Below are 22,485 nucleotides of genomic sequence, written 5' to 3'. Positions count from 1 at the left end.
TAAACTTCAGGATTGCTGCGTTAACGCTCCCAGCGCTGCAATGCTAAGTCACTTGTCCCTACGAGCCACATCAGCCCCTGCTGTAGTTACTTTGACATCAGCTTCTCACTGTCCAGATACAGCACTCAAACCAGTGGCATTTTGGGCAAATAATGCCGTGAAACTATTTCTGCTCCACCAGAGCCTGAGGAACTTCTGCATATATTTCCATAAATAACAGCGGTGTCAGTACAGCAACACTTCCAGCTGACTGTGAGGGAGATCCTGCTGCTGAACCTACCTCCAGCCCAGCTCGAGGAACAGACTGAGTGGACTCTGAAGTCACAAAATAAACCAACTTGCATGGAAACTGGTAGCCCTCGGTTTCTAGCGTGGCTGGAAACGAGGGGGAAGATCCTCCCAGCTATCGAAACGTGCAGCTCGCAGAGACAGGAGGCTGAAAGTAGATGGCATTGAATAGACTCAGGGAGGATTAGTTCACTACAGGCCAGCTTGGGAACGACAAAAATCTGCAGGGATGCCCCAGGAGAAGGATGAGTAGGTGGGTATTTGCCCTGCTTTCTGTCTTCTGCCTCGAGACACCGGCTGCTAGCAGGACACAGGGCACCACCAACATGGTTCTTGCTGCCATATGAAAGAGATGAGTCTACCAACATTTCTAGGCAATATACAGTATCTAGCGTTACGTTTTTCAGCTGTAAACCTCTCATGTGAGGCGAATCCCCACCTGCATGCAGGGCAGTGGAGGTGGAAAGGAGATCTCCCCTCCCCTCAGCTGCCGTCCTGCTGGAAGCCTGCGCTGGAGCAGCTGCTCCGAGGGCATTTCTCTGCAGGGTAGCTGGCAAGGGACAGGGTTAATAGGCCCACTCCATGCGTGACCTCTCTTCCCTCTCTCTGAAAGCTTCTAATTGCCAGTTTAAAGAAAGAAGGGCAGCCAGCAGTGTCAGCCAGACCCCATCACCGATCGATCCCAGCCTGGTGGCAAAGGCAAGGGCTTCACCCCTGCGTATGGGCTGAGGCCTCCAGGAACGGCAGCTTCTCCCATCCCACCTGCACACAGAGTGAACGAATCAAGGCCAAAGCCTCCCTGGAAAAAAACAGGAGCGTTAGCAGGTCCCTTCTTCCAAAAAAATAAAAAAAGGCAGCTTGGGGTGGGGGCATAAATAAATAATGCTGCTAATGAAAAGATGCCTGCGCAGCCCCGGCACGGCGGAGGAAGCAGAGCGATGACTCTATTTCTGATCCACCGGCAGCCTGACAATTGGCAAATGAACCTCTGCAGTTATCTGTTTCCCCTCTTTATTCTTTCCTCATAAAACTGGCAGGAACAGGGGTAGGGAAGAGATGCTGGCGGCAGCTGTGTTCAGTATGAAAAATGAGCAGCATGTGCATGGGAGGCAGCTGGAGCCCAGCGCTCGCTGCACAGCGAGGGACCCCACGGCTCCTTCTCGCTCCCTTGCCACGCTGGTTATTTCCCTCTCACCAGTGGGGCCCCGTGTTTAACCCTTGCCTTGTTCCCTTGCCGCACGTACCGCGATGGAGCGACTCGGATAACGCCACCGGGAGCTGAGGCTGCACCTGACGGTCACCAGCACCCGGTGCCCTCGAAGGGCAGCGCGTTCCCAGCGTTTCTGGCGTGCCCAGGAGCTTTAAGAGAAGCTGTAGCTCTGCTGGAATGGGCAACACGTGTACACACGAAATAACAGAGCACAGCTGCTCCCAGGAGCAGATGAAACGTTATCCTCGGTTTATAGATGAGGGACTAGCGTGTGATGGGGCACAGCACAAGGGCGGCTGCTCTTCATCCAGAACCTGCTCTGAAAGTCTCTGACCGGCACTTTCTAGGTGCACGCAGACAAGTTCTGCAACAACATGCCCCAAAATCCTTGGGGCGCCCCATGTCGGGGCCCGTGTCCTGATGCCACCCCTCTCCTAACCGATGCGGAGGCAGAGCTGGAGCTCCCTGTGCCACGCAGCATCCCCCTCGAGCGCTGGCCACTCGCCACCCCTGGCACGCACGGGGATGGGGAGGCCGCATTTTGTTTACCCTCCTTGCTCAGGAGAAAGCCCAGGGCTGCCCGGGAGGACGCGTCTCACCACCCACCTTGAAAAGGATCCCACGTGGCCAACTGGCCGCGGCACAGCAGGGTGGGCAAGCCCGCATCTGCCCGCTCCGAACAGACTCGCAGGCTGTGCTCGGCCACAATGCCGCCTTTGTTCCCGGCTCTGGCACGTCCGAGGGTGTCAATGACACTGAAAAGCTTTGACTGGCCCTTTCTGTTTGTTTTCTTGGCACACGCGAGCATCGGTTAAATAGCCCAACCTCGGCTCTGCCCCGCACCTCGTGTGTGACTGACATTATTATTCAACGCGGCTTTGCCGCGACAACGGGCTGAGCAGAAAACGAAGGCTCCCAGCCCCTCCAGCCCCTCCAACACCCGCTTTCTCAGGAGAGACCACCCAGCCCTGGCTGGGCGAGTGGGAGCTGGCCCAGAGGGCTGCAGGGCTCATCCCTTGGATGCCCGCATCCCATGGGACGTCGCCTTTCCGAGGGGATGGAGAGCTTTGGGGCTGTCTCAGGGTGGATCCACCCCAGACTCTGCTTGGCTCTTCTCCACCCACGAAGCTCTGCTGCACGCTGCAACACAGACGCACCAGCAACCCTCGATTCTCCGTGTTGTGAACTATCTCAGGGTTCTTCGCATTGTTTAAATACTGCAGAAACATGGGAGGAAAACCACAGGCATGAGCGGTTTGTGTAATTTTCTAAAGCCTTGAAAATCCAAAGCATCTGAATGCCCTGAGTAGCTTTAAAGGTTATAGAATCATATCATTACTGTTTTTACAGCCTGAACGTGGTCCTACTGCTTGTTTTCTCCAGGAGCGTTGCCTTAGTCCCCGTGGCTTTTTAGCAAGTATTGCTCTCTAACTACATTACGCTGCCCTTGCCAGTCAATTTTCTGCTACTCCATCACTTTCCCATTTGTATATCATTACATACGGCTGTCAAAAATATAATTTAGGAACCTGACCACCAGGGTGAGAAATGAACCCTCCTAAGCATATCCCAAACTCTCTAATTCTGAAAGAGAATGAGCTTTAAGCCCTTTCCTCTAAAGAAGAAAACCACTGCCCCATGGCAGTTGTGGCAGCGGCCCCGTTATCGCAGGCAGGCTCGGCAGAGAGGGAGGTAATTACCGAAAAGACCATCTCAGGGGACAACACGGCAAAGCTTCAGGGGCCACGTCAAGATGGAAGAAAACAAGAGAGCTGTCAAAATGTGCAGTTTGCTCGCTCCATGCATTAGGCATCATGTTTGCTCCCCCCAGGCACGCGCCAGCACAGCAGGTACCTGCACACCCCCCTCCCAGACCATCACAGGACCAGGGTGGGCTGGAGTTTAAGACACTGTTTGCACTGAAGCCCCAAGACAACACACGTGGATTAGCTCAATTGACAAGGCATTTTACTTGTCCTGTAGGGACGCACAGAGAAAGCACCAGCTGGGGCTGCCCCTGCCCACGTTCCATTGCTGGTAACCTTGGGAGCCTCGCACCACGATAAGGCACCCGACTTGCCTTCTCAAGGCCAGAGAGGAGCCCTCAAGTAATAGTTTAGACTGGAAGAGCAATTTTAGACAAACAGGAATGTCCCATAGAGATCCTCTCTCAAAACACATACACACACACAGAGCCATTAACGAGCTGTTTCATCCCAGGCCAGCACTAACGCTAAAGCTCTCCAAGACCCAGATCAAACGGCTGTGTCCTCGCTGAGTATGAAGGACACCCATGAGGTGGAAGCAGGCAGCTTCTGCTTTTACCACAAGTTACAAGCAAATTCTAACCCTTTTACTGGGGTAGAGCACTCATCTTTTCCTACTGGAACAGAGGGTGTCGCCAAGGACCTTGAAGTCCATCGCAAACACTAACAGGCAGATACAGGCAGCATCGCCGCATCTTCCATTCTTTGTTGGCTTCTCCACTGTCACTGGGTCTCTCCCCTTCAAGAGGGACAAGAGGGAACGGCCTCAAGCTCCACCAGGGGAGGTTCAGGCTGAACATTAGGAAAAAAATTTTCACAGAAAGGGTCATTGGTCCCTGGCAGAGGCTGCCCAGGGAGGGGGTTGAGTCCCCTTCCCTGGAGGGGTTTAAGGGACCGGTGGACGAGGTGCTGAGGGACACGGTTTAGTGATTGATGGGAATGGTTGGACTCAATGATCCGATGGGTCTCTTCTAACCTGGTTATTCTATGATTCTCTGATTCTTCCCTTGGGTTGTTGGGGAAACCTGCTGACACGGGATAGAGACAGGCTGGCACTTCCTACCCCTATTTTTGTGCCTACGAACACTCTGCGTGTCCCCAGGGTGCTCCGACTGAGCCCTGTCACCCAGCAGGGAGGAGGCACCTCCAGCGATCACAGCCAGCAACCAGCTTCGCATCCTTCCCAGCTCTGGCAGCTTTTGATGCCCAAAAACCGCGTGGGAGAGACTCGCTCGGGGAGCTGAAGAGGTGAGACGCTGTCACTGCTGCAGCACAAACCAACTCCAGACGTTTCATGTGAAACCCCAGAGCTGCTCACACGAGTCACTGCAGCACGGAGACATCCACGGTGGCTTTCCCTGACAGCTCTACTTGCTCTAATTTCTTCCTTGGAAGCCATGGGACAAACGTGCTGCTGGTGTAACACTTTAATTCATTTCAATGGATTTATGCTGAGATGGAATTTGGCCCTGCATATTTTACTCCCAAGCCTGGTTTTCAGCAGTGGAAATAATTTGCCGTTGGCTGCTCTGATGTTGCCATCTTTTGTGCATATCAAAACGACACAGACATCAGGCCCTCAAAGTCCGATTGAAGAATAATTGGAAATCCAAAGTGGCACTAAATGTTATTTTCTAAATAAAATGCATTCAATTACAGAACATGAGGCTATAAAGCATTAAAAAAGATTAGTTAGAGAAGGAAAAAAAACAAGTATTCAAACCTTCAGAGACATCGTTATATGCATAGGATCTCTTCTATTCATTGGGACAGGCAGGAGATAAAGTGAATGCAAAGCAATGCAAATATTTCCAGCAGCTCACGCTGTCCCAGAAGGGTCTGGGTGCTTCTGCACTGTTGGATTTTCATCTCAACTGTTGCATTGTCTCCACTGAGGGCTACATGCTTCCCCACTTCCACAGCAGCTGATTTTGCATCACCAGCATTTTCTATTCCACAAGCAAATTTCCCAGGTTGCTTTCATAGAACGGTTTGGGTTGGAAGGGACGTCAAAGTCCACCTCCCACTGGATCAGGGGCTCCAAGCCCCATCCAACTTGGCCTTGAAACACCTCCAGGGATGGGGCAGCCACAAAAAGATCATTTCATTAAAGCAAGCCCACATTTACCAAACACCAGTGACCTGCAATGCTCCACCAACTCGTCTGGCAGCCCCTTGGCAGCTCCTTTTGTGCTGCCCGCATGCCCGAGGTGCCGTGGCCTGGGCAGGGTTGTCCCCGTCGCTGGGCACCGTCCCCCAGCCCTGCAGGCTTGGCCAGAGCTTGGCTCACAGCAGCAAGAGCTGACAGACACTTGGAGGACGTACAGCAAACCCTGAACGAGGACTAGACCGGTTAGACATGAAGGGGAAAAAAGCTCCCCTGTGTCTGTCTGCATTAGGCAAGGTTGGTGAATAAAAATAGATGAAACAAGAAAAAGCAGAGGGCAGAGCAGCAAAGTTCCTGCTTCAGAGTCTGCAGCGAGATGCTGCAATGGGAAGAGAAGGCACGTTACAAGGACGGGCTGCGGAGTGCACAATCTCACGATGCTGGGGGTGGGAAGGGACCTCTGGAGCTCCAGCTCCACTGCTGAAGCACGGTCACAGCTGGCTGCACAGGGGTTTGGGTGTCTCTGGAGAAGACGACTCCACATCCCCACTAGCAGCCTGTTTGGAGCTCCAGCACCCTCATAGTAAAGACCAATAATACAGCAGATGCGCTCAGAACTTCAGCAAACAACATAATGGCCATCAAGCCAAAGAGGACAAAGACAATCGTATTTCACACAGTAGGAGCTGGTAAACCCATGCTTAGAGCAACAAAGTCGCAGCCAAACAAACACGACCCCGAGTGGGATCTACGGCTCTGGCAGGCACATTCTCAGCCTACACAAACAGGGAAAGATGAGACGCATTTATCTCAGATACTTCGTTTCAACAGCTTTCCTTAACGGCTCCGGCCCCTTGAATTAATCCACACTGCCAGGCGAGCTGCAGCGCGGGCTCACGGTGGGGGAGGCAGAGTTATTTCCATGTCCGATCACCGTTTCCTTAGAAGAATGGAGGGTCAGGTGAGATTTCTTTGCACGCTAGTTTTCATTTTGTTTTCCTTTCTAAGAGAAGATAATTGTCGCTTGGAACCATTCAGGTGCAGAGGCAACAAATCGCTGACCGGCGGCTGAGCTCAAGCGACGCGGGTGATGTCTCGACTCCACCAATAAATACACACTCGCAATGGGGGAGAGGGGAGAACAGCCGACACACAACCCAAGATGGATTTATTCCAGCCTCTGCTCTAAGGCTGAAGGCTGGGAAGCCAAATCCCTCTCTCCCAGGGTTTCATTAGCTGGGAATGGCTTTCTAACGAGATTTACACAATCTAGCCTGGAGACTACACATTTTGCTCTCCACCCAGAGACAATAACAACAGGGAGCTAAGGAGATGCCTTCTTTCTCCCTGGTCACCCATAATTCACGACTGTTACACCGCTGCCATCGGTGTGATTACACAGAGCACAGAAATAAGATAAAAACCTGCCCTTCTATAGCATTAAGCCTCCAATTTCCACTGACCCAAGCCAGGAAAATTTATAGTTATGGGGACCACATTCAGTCCATTAGGAAAGGATAGGAAATTGCCACCTGGGATCTAACTGACATTCTCACCTCTCCTTCCACCAGCCAGGAGCCCATCCCCTACCCCTGCAGACACCACAGAAGGGAACCAGGGGGCTATTGCATGGAATCCTGGAATGGTTTGGGTTGGAATGGATCTCAAAGCCCGTCCAGTCCCACTCCATACCATGGACAGGGACTCCAAGCCCCATCCAACCTGACCTTGGACACCTCCAGGGATGGGGCAGCCACCACTGCTCCAGGCAAACTGGGGCAGGGCCTCCCCACCCTAGTTGTGATGAATTTCCTCCTAGCGTTTAATCTAAATTTTCCCCTTCCAATTTAAAGCCATTTCAGGGGTCACTCTCTGCATGTGGGGTGCTGGCAGGTGGAATTGTGTTCCTGAGCCCCATCACACCCCCATAAGGACACGGAGAGCCCCAAGCTGACCACTCCCTTATGCTCTTTGATGGATCATGGTTCTTCAGGGATGGACCGTGGTCCATCAGGGGATGCAGGTTTTCTGGCATGGCGCATCCTCTGCTGCAGCAAACGCACAGTCCAAGCTTAAACTCAGACACCCCTGACACCACGCTGCTGCCTTACTGGGATGCTTCTTCCACAGGCTCCTCCAGCATCCCGCTTGGATGAGATGTTGGGGGATGAGCTGCCTCTCAGCCCACTGGTATGGCCACGCACATTGCAAGCAAAGACCTAAAATGGAAAAATCCAGCCTGCCTTTGACTAACAACTGGAGTCTGCACTCTGCACAGCTCAGGAATGCTGTTTCTGGCACAGTTTCCCCAACCCTGCTATTCTAGGGCGGTCAGCTCCTTTTTGATGGAGGGTTTTAAGTAAACTCGTTTTGTGAGCAGGTCTGTCGGCTCGCTCACGCAAAGGCCCAGCTACACGAGGAGGAGGAGGCATTTTTTATCACCCAGCCTCCCTTCTGATTCCTCCCCAAATACTTATCGTGGTATTCTTACGGGGATATTAATAGCACCCAAGGCACCCACAGTTGCCTGCCTGTGAGTCACATCTTAAAGGGATGGGGAAAAGCCCGCAACAACTGCAGCTTCTAAGGAGACAATGGAAATATTATTCATGAAACGCAGCGCTCAATATCATCCTTGTTACGGCAGATTAGATGGGAGATGCTCATGTGTGCAGCTCATGTCCACCACAGCTGGGTCTACCAAGGGTTGACTCCATCACACAAGAGGAGCCTGCAGGTGGGCAGGCAGAGAGGCTTTACCAAATCCTACCTTAAATGTCAGTTTAATTTGGCCACTGGATGATCTAGAAGGTCCCTTCTGACCCAAATCTTTCTATGATTCTATGATTTTGGTTTTGATACCTATCACGGTGGTGCTCAGGAGTCCAAAGCACTGACTAGGATCATTAAATATGTCACTAACAGAGAAAAGGGCACGTCCCTGCCTCCAACAGTCTTCTGGGTCCATCATGAACACAGGGTGAGGCAGCACAGAGCAAACCAATGCTTGCATCCATCTCAGCTGCTCAGAGACCCTCAGAGCATGCGTTTCCTCGCTAGTCCCCATACTACTCAAATCTTGCGTCTCTACTGCTGGTTGGGTTTCCAAATGGGTCTCAATTCAACTATTTGAAAGCACCTCTGGTGTCTTGACAACCTAATTCGGTCTCCTCCAAGTCTCTCAATACCGCGTGCAGGAGAGCAGCCAGCATCATCCCACCCACGTGACGCCATGTGTCGCTCCAGCTCTCTGAGCACTCAACTCAATTTCTGTTTGAAAGGAAACATGAATACTAATTAAACAGCCATAAGGGCACAGAGCAGATAAATATGTGTTGCAAGAGAAACTGGAGAGACACGCTCTGAAGTGGAGCCAGGGAGGGGAGGAGGCAATGTGTCATTGTTTGTGGTGGCACAACTTCAGAATAGCGCTCACCACTTAAAATACTCCTATAACCAACCGAGCCTGGTGTTACACCAGCAAGCTGGACTTCCTCTAGTGCCTTAAAATCCTCCCCCTCCTCTATTGCGAAATCTGCAGCCGCCCTGACTTCAGTAATTCATGTTTGAAAGTGTTTTCCTCCATCTGAAGGCTGAGGAAAGCAGGATTCACATGCCAGCTTCCAGCACGCTCCGAAACACCCGTGCCAACTCCTCCGCAACTGAGCAGCCCTCTGGGCTGCAGTCGGCAGGCTGGAAGGGGAACAATCATCTGAAGCATCACCTTTTCCTGCCACATCTTCGATTAAAAAACCCCAAAATTGGAGGTGTTTGGTTTAACAAAGAAAGGTGGGCAGTCACGGTAGGAGGACCAGATTAGAGTGGCCCCGCCTCTGTGTACAACCTTTTGCAAAACCAGTAGAAACCTACTGGTTGAGCCTCTACTCAGATTAGTTTTAAGCACAAAATAATCTACCCTGCTTTGCCTGTGTAGCCAAAATTGGTGACGCTGTTCTGTACGTACTTGAGAAGGATGTAGCTATGGAGATGTTCTATGTAACATAGGTGCATAGAGACAGAAACAGAAAAATCCCACTTGAGCTTTGACTTTACCATTAAATAATGGTCAGACTAGATGATCTTAGAGATCTTTTCCAACCTCAATGATGATGATTCTTTGATTCTATGGGAACCCAGCATGGATGAGCTTTATCATAGAATCATAGAATCATAGAATAACCAGGTTGGAAGAGACCCACCGGATCATCGAGTCCAACCATTCCTATCAAAGGAATTTTTGGTTTAAGGTCCCTTCCAAGCCAACCCATTCTATAATTCTATTTGAATTTTTTGATTCTATGAGAACCAGCAGTTTGGCCCTGCCAGAGTCCAAGGAGGACTGGAGAAAAAAGTTCCTGCTCTGGGAAGAAGAAAAACCCAGAATCTATTAATATTCACAGGTGTAGCTTGGCAGCAGCGATGCACACAAAATCTCATTTGAAACTCGAGGGCTGCCACGACAGATCAGCCTCTTGCTCAGTCAAGCCTGGAAACACGCCGCCGGCTACAGCCACGTCCAGCTGCTTTCCCGGGGTGGGAACATGTTACCCAAACTCCTGGCCAGCTGTGCGGTACCACTGCAGCATCACCTTCAAGGAGCATCCCCCTTCCTGACAGGCACTTGGGGATTTACTGATGAAAGTTAAACACTTCCAAAGTGAGTTCATGCACTAAAATCACCTGTTTATGAAGATCTGTTTCTTTTAAAGGTACATTTCTACGAGTCCATATGATGCTCACAGGGATGAAGACTCTGTAAACCATGACCAGCGCCTTCTCTTCCTATATTCACCTGACTGTGACTATGAAACACCAAACTGAACAGTGATGGAATGAAGAATGGCCCTTTGCTGCAGGACTAAGGATTTGGGAGGTTTCAGTTCAATTGCTTCCTCCGCTACGGATTTCCTGTGTGACTTAGGGCAGGTCACGCAGCATCTCTATGCTTCAATTCCTCACTGAAAAAGTGATATTGCTGCTCCATCTCCTTGGGCTTTGGGGAGGATAAACCTGCGAGTGGATAGCAAAAAGTTCACCAGCTGGTGGTGTTTGCTGAAAGAAGCCAGTGAAAATTAGGCATCTGTGACCACCGAACAGTGCGGAGGGAAAATAAAGAGGGAAACCAACAACCTCCTGTGCAAGGAGAACTTTCAGAGCTTGATTATGATAAATTATAGAATAGTTTGGGTTGGAAGGGATCTTAAAGTCCAGTTCCCTGCCATGGGCAGGGACACCTCCCACTGGATCAGGGGCTCCAAGTCCCATCCAACCCGGCCTTGAACCCCTCCAGGGACGGGGCAGCCACAACTTCCCTGGGCAACCTGTTCCAGGGCCTCCCCATTCTCATTGTGAAGAAATTCCTCCTTATGCCTAGATTAAATCTGCCCCCCTCTCATTTATACCCACTGCCCCTTGTCCTACCCACTACAAGCCCCTGTGAAAAGTCCCTCCCCAGCTTTCTTGTAGCCCTTTCAATTACTGGAAGCTGCTCTAAGGTCTCCCCAGAGCCTTCTCTCCTCCAGGCTGAACAACCCCAACTCTCTCAGCCTGGAGAGAGGTGCATTCTTTTACACCTACAGAGAAAACTACACTGTTATTTCCCCCTATGCAGCCCCCTCCAGCTCTGATGAGCCCTGTTCTCTCGGTCTGGCCCCCAGCAAACTTGGCAACTGAGCAGAGCCCTGGGCACGGCCGGGCTGGCACGCAGCCCCCAGCCCCGCGGAGGGGAGGCCACAGTGTTTAGTCTGCCGGGCACATTCCTGTGCGCTGCTAAAATAAATAGAAGATTATTAATGGAGCTCCTTTTCATCACTAACGTCGGCCAGAAATGCCAGAGTTCTCAAGTGGCTGCTGAGGACGGCACAGGGATGGGGCTGGAGGAACCCTCGGGGCTGGAGGGATCCTTGGGGCTGGAGGGACCTTTCTTTTCTGCACCTTTGAGCCATAGAATCCAGTCTGATGTGGACACTGAGGCACAAGAAGAGCCAGGAGCCAAGCAAGCATGGAGAGATGGCTCTGGAGGGGGCTCTCCTGCTCCCTATCCCCAACACGGCCACCAGAGAAGGTGCCAAGCCGTCCCAAGCCTTCCAGGCTCCAGGCTGCACGTGAAGATCCTGGGTCCAAGCGCAGCGAGCGCTGCATGAGACAACTTGCTGCCCTTCCTTGCAGAGTCCTCAGGGCTGAGAAAGATCCAGCCGGGCAAGTGCCTGCACATCATCTGAGCCCTCTTCCTGCAAACTTCATAATAATAAAGCGATATTCTACACCGTATCCCCTTTTCCATTTCACCCTTCACTGGATCATTTTATGCATCTATTCCCGTTGCTAATTCAAACTAATTAAAGTATAAAATGGAATAATTTGTGCAATTTCAGAGCTCCCCTTGCCATATTGTGAGTTATGTTTCTTTTTTGTTAGCGCCCGGCATGAACAATTCCCCTCCTCACCGGCTCAATAGCCGCCGAACTCATTTGCTGGGAAGAAAAACGGTTGCAGCAGTGCAGGAAGAAGAGAAGAAAGAAGTTTAAAAAGCTCAGGTAGAGAGAAAGAGGAATTTTCTCTCCTGGGAACACAGGAGAACACTCTCTCATTGCTGCTCTTTAGGACACGAGACCTCTGTCTGTCTGTCTGTCTGTCTAAACTTACCAATGCCGCAGGGGGTTGAGTCACCTTCCCTGGAGGGGTTTAAGGGACGGGTGGACGAGGTGCTGAGGGACATGGGTTAGTGATTGATGGGAATGGTTGGACTCGATGATCCGGTGGGTCTCTTCCAACCTGGTTATTCTATGATTCTATGATTCCAACAGCCCACTGCACCGGTGTGCGGGGAAGGAGGAGGTGTCAGTGTGTGTACGTGCACGTAAGGGAAATTCTGGACATATTTCAGGACTGTGGTTGCTTGTCTGAAAATTAAACAATAGGTCTGTGGAAAAGGAGGAATTGGAAAGGGAAGCAAACACGTGGGAACCCTGTGGCTGTGACTGGCAGGGGGAAAATAGACTAATACAAAGAAAAAACAAAGCAAAACAAACAAACCCTGAAAGGAAACCTAGCAAGCACTTGAAACCACCAACCGCATGAGCGATGCCTAAAATATAACTCATGGAGGAAAAACAAACCCGCTGACCCCAGTGTTGAAATTCTACATTGGGGCGTGTTTTACCACTCCTCCCAGGAGAAGCATTCGTACCCCTCAAAGACTCTGCACTTAACTCCACACCCTCAAATGTTTAGTGTCTGTCACAGAATCATGGAAGGGTTTGGGTCAGAAGGGACCTCAAAGCCCATCCAGTCAGGCAGGGACATCCATCCATCCATCCATCCATCCATCCATCCATCCATCCATCCATCCATCCATCCATCCATCCATCCCATGGGCAGGCTGGATCAGGGTGATCAAAGCCCCATCAAACCCTGCGTTTGGGATGGGGCAGCCACCACTGCTCTGGGCAACCTGGGCCAGGGCCTCCCCACCCTCCAGGAAAACATTTCTCCCTAAGATCTCATCTCAATCTCCCCTCTTCCAGCTGAAAACCATTTCCCCTTGTCCTCTCCCTGCCCTCCCTGATCAAGAGTCCCTCCCCAGCTTTCCTGGGGCCCCTTTCAGTCCTGGAAGCTGCTCCAAGGTGTCCTCAGAGCCTTCTCTTTTCTAGACTGCCCAACCCCAATCCTCAGCACGTCCATGGATCCCAGCAGAGTTGTAGGAATGTACTGGAACCATGACAAACGGGCTGCAGGACGGGCAGGGAAATGAGAGAACACGCTGTCCCACCTGGCCAGCCTGTGATTTTTTTGTCAATTGATGTTAATTAACACATCCTTCTTGCCAGGTAGGTATTGTTAATGATCTCAGACAAGTTTTTAGCTGAATTTCTTAATCATTCTTCACTGATGACAGCAAAGAATGTGGAAAAACGGTGCGTCAGCTCACGGATTTCAGGATAGTGGAGCGTGATGTGGTGGCCAGGGAAGAAGACAGCACAGAGCCAAAGAGTCCCGCTGCACCCACAATTATCTGCACGACACTGGTGCAAGGTGACCATGTGGTGTATCTCATGGGAGGCAGGAGTTTGGACAACTCCCATGGGACCGAGCTGAGCCATTTTTCCTGTCCCAGTGGTTCAAACTTTGCTGAGATTATGTCCAGCTAACTGGCTGTTCAACTAGCAGATAATGTAGTTAAAAAATTAATCAGTTCATTTTTTCCCTCTTGATGACTCCAGACCCTTTTATCCACATCTCTTGCATTTTTCATCGTGTTTTCGCAGTTCTTTTCAGGACACCATCAGTATTTACAGCCTTGCTCCTCCACAATTGATGGACTTCCTTGTTTTTCTCAGCCCTCACTCTAATTCTAACCTCTTTTAAATCATCCGGGCAGCCCCCGCCTGCCTCCCTCTCAATCAGCAACCAGAACGTTCAGTCCAAAGTGAAGCAGGACTTAAACATCTTGGGGTTAGAGGACAGGGAGCCGCACAACAAATTATCCTCAGTGACTCCTGCAGATCTGCAGCTCCTGATGCGGGGGCATTTGCAAAGCAAATATATCAGAGCTCACACAGCAGACGAAAAGACAGTTTCTTTACCTAAAGCCACAACAATGTAAATGGAAGAGGGAGCGGGGGACATCACTCAGTTGAAAAGCATCAGCTCTGACTCCCTCTGTCCTCCACGGAGCGAGGAGCCAGGAGCACGCGAGATGCTCGCAGCCAGGTCAATACTGGTCACACTGGTCGATGCCCCCCAGTGCTGATGCATCAGTAACGATGTCTAGAACCCTGCCCCTCACTAGTTAAGAGACAAGGCTGTGATAAAGCAGCTGCAGGCGCATAAAGCAGCTCCTTCTGCCTCTTCCATTCAAATATCCTTCAGGAGCCCCCCAGAGGGCAAGCGCTGGCCCTGTCCCAGCACCCAGAGGCCACGGCTTAGAGCAGCAGGCAGCAGCTCTGCCCTCCTCTGCCCTTCTCACCATGGCGTGAGGGGAATCCTTAGGGGCTGGCATTAATCTTTGCTGCCTCCCACCAAGTGCGAGCGCAGCTCCTCTCCTAACACTCTGCGTAAGGGTCTCCGAACTGCATCAACCGGGTATAAAAATGTCACACCAGCCACAAGAAATCGCTCAGGTGCTCTAGTGAGCGCTCGCTTGGAAACAACAAAATGTCAGCCCACGCCCTCTAAACCCTCCTTGCCTTTCCCTAAAAGCACAGGGCAAGGGTTACCCTGGAGTGGGTAAGGAGGGGCTCAGCATCACGCATGGCTCTGCATCACGCAAAGCTCAGCATCACACACAGCTCAGCATCATGCAGGACTCAGCATCATGCAGGGCTCAGCATCACACAAAGCTCAGCACCACGCAGGGCTCAGCATCACACACAGCTCAGCATCACACACAGCTCAGCATCACACACAGCTCAGCATCACACAAAGCTCAGCATCACACCTGCAGGCAGATCATCCCCACAGCATTTGGTACCCATGGAGGAGTAAAGGATTCCTCAGGACATCTCAGGCTACAGAGGTCCATGGCCCTTTGAGCTCTGCTGCGCTAATTGATGTTGTCTGCATTTCACTGGGTGATTATGGGTTATTATTTCTACCACGGGAATGGAGAGATTCCCAGTCACGGAGCAGGATGCTGCTCTGCTCTGTACCATATAAAAACAGAATGAAATCATCCCCCTGTGGCAGAATTAACCACCAAAGTAACTACGGATGAGCTGAGAGCAGCAGCATTTCTGAGGCAATGAAATGTGCAGTGATTTTGGAGGATGCTTAAGGAAGATGAATTCTGCATTCACAACGTCCTGGCCAGGTATCTCATTAGGAAGGTGCTGCTTCACCCATCAGGGAGCAGACGTGCATCGCATGACCTCAGCGTTTCATCAAACCACTTTACAGGATTAGTCCAAACAAGTGATAGATCATTAGCTGCAAAAAGTGTTGGAAAAATAAAGAGGGAAAAAATAGATCTTAGTAGAGTGTGGAGAGGAGGCAAGGAGAGGAGGGGGAGTGCCTGCTCTGGGGTCTGGCTCCTCGGCACCTACCAGCACCCTGTGCCCATTGCTGCCTCCTGCCCTGCAGTCAGAGCTTTCAGCTCTGCTTTCGGGAAGGGATGAGACCTGTTGGGCTGTGTTTCTCTTCCCTATCAGAGGGATACTCCTTCCAACAAGCCCTGAGAGTATTTTGATCACATCTTTTCAAGTTTCATGTTTATAGCCCTTGATTAGGTGATGAAATCTCCTGGAGCTGGCAATCCGTGCCCCGGTGCCTGCCATGCGTTTGATTGAGCCTCCACTCACTCCCAGATTAAAAATAACAAAATTTGTTCTTCTATCAAGAGCTGCAAAAAGCTTTGGCCCCAATTCCGCTGACGCTTACATAACCTCCGTGCTGAAGCGTGCCCACCATTTCTCACAGGGTTAGCTCGCGGCTGCTGGAGGTGTAGGAGGGAGCAGAGTCAAACCTGCTGCAGGCGAAACCAGCGCCTCAACAGTTTGAACTCGCACGGAGAGCAGACAGGGCGAGGAGAAAAAGGGGGCTGGCATCATTGCTCTCATCCTACAGGGCTTATCGTGGAACCATGGAATGGGTTGGGTCGGAAGAGACCTCAAAGCCCATCCAGTCCCACCCCTGCCATGGGCAGGGACACCTCCCACTGGATCAGGGGCTCCAAGCCCCATCCAACCTGGCCTTGAACCCCTCCAGGGATGGGGCAGCCACCCCTGCTCTGGGCAACCTGGGCCAGGGCCTCCCCAGGGCTCATTGAACTGAAATACACTGAGCCTTGATACATTAAAAAAAACCCTGCAGTCTCCCCAACACACACACAATTAATGTTCCAGGACTGAATTATGAAGCTACTTGACTCAACATCACCAGCACTTTTCCTATAATCTTCTCTTTCCCTCTGAAAGCAAGAAGTCAGAGGAGCTCTTCTGCACACACAGGGGCTGTTGGCAAGGGCTCCATGACAGACTTACTATTAATTAGGAAGATTTTAATGTGCGGGGCTCTTGGTGGCCCAAGGACACTCACCCCTGGGTTTGCTTTGTGCTGCCATTAACCCCTCACGGGCTGGTTGGTGGCTGGGTGCTGCCAGCCCTGGGTGCACCCCTCACACCTCAGCAGAGGCCAGCAAAGCAGCTGATAAGCCAACAACACTGATTCTGCTGCAATATTTTGTGTTTTCTTGCCTGATAGAACCTGTGGTGGAGTCCCCATCCCTGGTGGGGTTCAGAACACGTAGCTGTGGCGCTGCAGGACATGGTGTTGTAGACACGTTGGTGTCGTGTTTATGGCTGGACTGGATGATCTTAGAGATCTTTTCCAACCTTAATGACTCTACGATTCTATAGCTCTGCCAATGCCTGGCAGCCCCGCTGCTATTCCTGTCCTGGCACCCCACGTAGAGCCTCTAATGCAACACGGCCCCGTCTCCGCAGCAGCCAGTGCTATCGAGGCTCGCTCAGCTTGTGGGCAGGAATGGGGTTTGCTCGCTAGAGCAATGCCGAGAAATGAATTTCTGCTTTAAACAGTCAGGGTCAGAATCATTTCTCTTCTGCCGTAAGAGCTATTTCATACCAGGTGCAGCAGGAGGAGTGCCTGTTAAAGCTCCTAATAAGCACTCTTAAATCATGCGGTTAAAGAACTCGGAATAAGTGGCTGGAAGCAAAGTTTCTTTATCCTTCTCTCCCCCGGACTGGGCTGTGCAACTGTTGCTTCTGTGCTTTGTGGGAGTGAAATCAAATGTCAAATATTCTGCTTTGGAAGGAGTTGGCAATGAAACATGAAAGGCTCATGGAGAGCTCAAAAGGACTGCGGAAAAATTGGAGCGCGGCACAGACAGGGCTGGGACAGGAGCCAGGGGGCGGGGAAGGACGGTGCCTACAACCACAACTCCAGATTCGAGGCTGAAGCAACTACTTTCCCTAAGGCATTTCAGCATAAAGCTGATCCTAGCTGCTGATATAGCACAGAAGGAAGATGGGCTTTGCACCGAAATGTTCCATCTCCTCTTTGCTGGGAAGCATCCGTCTCAGTTTACTGCACATCATCACAGTCCAACACACGGCATCGCGTCTCGCCGCTGCTCTGTACCTAACACCACTGCCACGGGCGCTCGAGACCTGCTGCTGGGAAGTACCAGGTCCCAGCTCTGGGGAGGCCACGTTTCTTAGCTGAATCCCACAAACCAAGCCCATTTTTGGAAAGATGTGTTTTGACAGAGGCGCATATCCCATTTCTTTCTCAGCAGATATTTAAACCCACAGGCTCTGGACAATCCTCTCCCGGTATGTTAACACACAGCAGATCAACGTTAAGAACAGCTGCTCTCTGTGTCATTTTACTGCAGCAGAATTCCATTTTGCTCCAGATTTCAAGGCTTCAGAAGACATTTTTCCTGTATATTCTCAGACATTCTGAAGGCGTTTCCCACCTCAGCCCCCTGAAGCTGGTGGACCTTTCTCCTTCTCCTGGAATTGACACCTTTCCAATCACCAGCTCCCTCTATAAAGCACGCAGGAAAAGATCTGTTCTCCCCTCTGCTTTGCTCAGCTATCACATTGCCAAGCTTAGGGCAGCAGGGTCACAGGAGCTGACAAAATCCATATGGAAAAACATGCTGGGACTGCTGGACCCAAGGCACAAATCTCTGCAAGGGCAAAAGGCAAATCCTGCAGCGAGTCCAGCAAGGAATGAGGAATTGCACCCCCCGGCCAGCTCCTGGAGTCTCCCCCAAGGCGAGCGCTTTGCTGGAAATGGAATTAACGTTCCAGGAATATGCTATTATTTGCTAATTCTCTTCACATCTTTTTGTTTCACAATTAAGCAAATTAGCACTTTGATGAATATTAAGACGCTCTCGCCTCATAAAAGATGAGTTAGAGGCATTCCCAGTGGCTTTGCCTCCTACAGAAAACAGTTCTTAAACTGTTTGAGAGACACATTGAATTGTTTTCTCCCTGGCATGAGCACGAGGTGCACGAGGCTCCTGGAGAAAATGACCGTGACATTGAAGTTCCTCACTATTAACATCTAACGTGAGCCCAGGCTGGAATGGGACCCTGAATTTGTGGTTGCTCATGGCCATTTCTGTGACTGAGTTCCTGCAACAAGCATGTAATGTCTTCTTTAATGTCCTTGAGGGTGGAGAGGCCCTGGCCCAGGTTGCCCAGAGCAGGGGTGGCTGCCCCATCCCTGGAGGGGTTCAAGGCCAGGTTGGATGGGGCTTGGAGCCCCTGATCCAGTGGGAGGTGTCCCTGCCCATGGCAGGGGGTGGGATTGTATGGGCTTTGAGGTCCCTTCCAACCCAGACCATTCCATGATTCTATGACCTTTAACCACAGACATTCATTCAATTAACTAATCTTTCAGCACCTCACACTGAGCACTCCTGCTAGCATCTCCCTTGGAGCAGGCGAGAAGGAGGACAGGTATTTCTTTACCAGCAGATGTGGAAAGTTGTTAGTGACCAGAGGGTTAACTCCACACAGAACTATTTAATAGCATCCAGACATCTTCAGATGCAACCTTTCTCCCGTCCCCAGCACCCACAAGGCACCAGCTCTATTAATCTGAATTACAGAGTCCTGAGTAATAGCCAATAAAATGCTCAACAGAGGCAGTGAACCCAGAAGCTGGGCTTAGTGGTGGAGACTTCGTGTGTTTTCTTGCCTCGGAGGAGAACAGAAGGTCCCACATTATTTACATTGTGCTCCCTCCCCAAAGCAACAGACTCCTGTGGACCCTCGGCCATAAATTCCCGTCATAATCATTTCACTCTTGCTTTCTAAAGTCTGTTTGCTCTTGGCAGACCAGGGATTTGTCCTGCTTAGAAATGGGCTCAGGGAAAAGGCTGCATGGACAGTAAACAGTGGGGAGTGCCAGAGCTGCTGCCACAAGTTGGGAGGCAATGACCTGGTTCCAGGCTCTCCCTCCGGGATGCTGCGTGTGGACGCCCAGTGAGACGAAGCTCTCACTTCCAGACTGCTCCGTAGACTTGGGCTGCTCAGGATTGACGTCTGTCAACCCGTCTGTCCTGGTCAAAGCACTGGGAACACCATCCTTATGTTCTAAGCTACACAAACTATCACCTCCAAGCCCCATCCAACCTGCCCTTGAACCCCTCCAGGGATGGGGCAGCCACCCCTGCTCTGGGCAGCCTGGGCCAGGGCCTCCCCACCCTCACAGCAAAACATTTCTTACCCGCACCACGCCTTGTCCCTCCTCTGTGTGCTAACACACTCCCTCAGAACCACTTAAAATATCCTAGTAAATAAATTAATAAAGCCATCATAAAGGATGCTCAGACCAGACTACGCAAAACCACAGCCTGCCAGCCTCGCTGCAGGGAGAGAATCCATAATGCTTGTGGCTCAGGATCTCGTTATCTTGGTTCGGAGCCCCAAACCACATTTCCTGCACAGCAGTTCTGCTTCCAACGCCTGCAGACAAGAATGAGCAGGCACAACTCTCTCCCCTGTGCACTGATGACAATCTCTGATCAGAGCAGACAGAACTGAGCTTCTGCTGGTGCTCCATCCACCCGTACTGATCCCAGCACCACGGGGCTCAGCGCACAACCCCAGCTCCAAGTGCTCCAACAACACGATCCTGATGGAAGGAAACCACAGCCACAGAGGTACCGAAGCAGATGCCTTACCTGTCGCTCTGACATGACGTACAGATACTTCTGATCGATGGAGAAGGCCATGTCTCGAAGGACTGGGCTCCCGTCCTTGAAAACTGTCACCATCTCATACTGAATTCCACCATGGGGAGGCCCATCTGCTCGGATCTGGAAGAAGCACAAGCGGATTACAGGTGATGTCATAGCAGCCAAATCCCGATTTTACGCTGGGGGTGAGGAGCGAGGGGAGGATGACAAGGCAGGAAAAGGAATCCAATTCAAACTCTCAGCTCTCAGCCTGGAGACAGAGCAAAGAGCTGGCAAGCAGCACACACGCACAGGAGTTAAAGCAAAGGCTCCTTCCCCACTGAAGCTGATGTGATTTCCCCAATCCAAGAGAAACAACGAGAAAGCTTTGTGGTCGCAAGTGGAGCGCACAGACTGCCAGCGTGCTCTGACTGACCACGGGCATCCAAGAGTAACAAAGATTGCAAACTTTCCAGATTCTTTCCAAAATAAGCCTCAAAGACAACCACAAGACTCCCCAGGCAGCACAACAAAGCCAAGGTACAGCAGAGGGTTTTTTCCCCCCTCCCAAACGAGGCTCAGACAATCTCCACCACCTCTTGCTGTCGCAGAAGCCTCCTACAATACCATCTCTGCCTAAAAAGGTGGAGATGTTGCTGCCATCCCATTACTTCCACGTCTGCAGGATTCAGCAAGGCGAACCCAGCCCAGCTGAGCGAGCAGAGATCTAACACAACGGCCATATGGCTCGCTCGCTTTGACAGCTCCCGGTATCCATCCTTCTCACCAAAAGACAACTCCCCGCTCCTGCAGGAAAACCTGCCCAGGCTGTGACAAATCCCATCCCTGCCAGGAGCGGCTGCTGTTGAGGATATGCCATCTCTTCCCAAAGTTAATAATTGATGGCCTTGGGGGCCGCGCAAGGGGAAGGGAGGAGGATAAACAAACAATTTACATTGTCTTTCCTACCAGGATTTGCATATTTGAATAGCCATTCGATCCCAACACGGTGTCTACAGAGCTGAACAACGCTGGCAACCGTCAGGCAGGGAGGAGAGAGCAGTCAGGCGAGCCGAGGGCTCAGTGGAGCCGCTGCTGGCCCCGTGGCTCGCAGCGACACCGATGCCGTTCGACCGGGGGCCAGGACCGCGCTCGGCACGCGCCGTGGTGTGCGGCACGTGCCCGCTGCCCCGCGAGGAGAGGGACGCACGGGGGATGCTCGTCCCTGGAAAAACCTCTTATCGCAAAGATGCCATCTGCCGCAGCCTCATGTCGAGCTGTTCTGCTGCATCCCGTTTTGCTGCTCGATTACTCCCTGCCTGGCTGCGGAACGGAGGAAGAGGCACGAGAACAAGCTTTGGACGAGGCTAAGCCTTCGGAAGAGCAGGACGGAGCCGCAGAGAGGGATGCCTGTTTATCCTGGTTCACATCCGCAGGAGGTAAGAGAGCAAGTTGTGAGGCATCTTAAGGTTTATCTGAGAAACGTGCCACCCCAGCTGGAAATACAAGGCTATCTTCACACTCACACAGAGGAGAAGCTCTTCAGCACCCTCCTCCAGATAAATCCTCTTCTTGGAAAGAGCCCTGAAGCCTCCTGCCGTGTGAAGACATGTCGGGTCCACAAACACACTTATTTTCTGGATTCTTCTATTTTCTCCTTACATTTGGAGTTTTTAGTGATATGAAAGAAGACGAGAGGTGAATGTGAGTGGTCTGGTTTGACCCCCACAACAAGATGCAGGGAGTCTCTAGCAGGACTACCCAGACAGCCCAAGCCTGCCTCAAAAGCCCTGGACTTCCAGAAAGGAAAAAATCCAATAAAAAGGCAGAAAGCCAAACCCTGCTTTAGTTACACCTGTGTGCATCAGGACACTTCGCTGCCTTCACCAACTACTGAGAACTAGAGGCTGGTTGAGACCAATATGAGCCCAGTGCCTTGCTGGGGGTTGCAGACCCAAGTGAATCACAGAATCACCAGGTTGGAAAAGATCCCCAGGATCATCAAGTCCAACCATTCCCATTCATTCAAGTGGCCTGTGCTGTGTCCAGAGCTGCTGCCAGGCACGCACCATTGTCATCACCTGCATCACGGACAGACAGACAAGGCTGCAAAATCACCTGAGGAATAAATAGGTGGGACACGGTGCTGTCAGGGAGAAACAGCCACTTCCATGCAACCACCTGATTAATGGCCAAACGGGAATGGAAATGCTGGACATGAAGGATCAGCAGCCTTTGTGAAAAACAACTGTTTTTCAGAGTTCCCTCGGGGCACTGGCAGCTCGTTAAATTGAGCTTCTTTCTAGTAATGAGGTCAGACAGGGCTAATAAAGAGAGATACCACCAGACAAGCCTTGTGCAGGCCAATTCCAACTGGGAATCGCGGCTCTGGGCCGGAGACAGCGCCACATTCGTGACAGCTCCTCCAACCTGGACGAGCGCTTAGAGCTGTGCCTGG

General features: G+C 51.4%; 1 protein-coding gene across 4 annotated transcripts in view; it reads right to left on the bottom strand.

The window, feature by feature from the left end:
• Positions 1 to 22,485, bottom strand: part of PLXNA2 (plexin A2) — a 241,392-nt gene that overhangs the window by 73,468 nt on the left and 145,439 nt on the right. For all 4 annotated transcript variants that reach the window (XM_069876028.1, XM_069876027.1, XM_069876029.1 and 1 more), the window contains exon 4: positions 20,034 to 20,168. In XM_069876028.1, the coding sequence (XP_069732129.1) occupies positions 20,034 to 20,168 (135 nt within the window). The remainder of the gene's footprint in view (positions 1 to 20,033; positions 20,169 to 22,485) is intronic.

The sequence above is a fragment of the Phaenicophaeus curvirostris genome, chromosome 24 (assembly GCF_032191515.1).
Source record: "Phaenicophaeus curvirostris isolate KB17595 chromosome 24, BPBGC_Pcur_1.0, whole genome shotgun sequence".
NCBI classification, from domain to species: Eukaryota; Metazoa; Chordata; class Aves; order Cuculiformes; family Cuculidae; genus Phaenicophaeus; species Phaenicophaeus curvirostris.
Note: the sequence above shows the minus strand (reverse complement) of the source record. Positions and strands in the feature narration are given on the sequence as shown.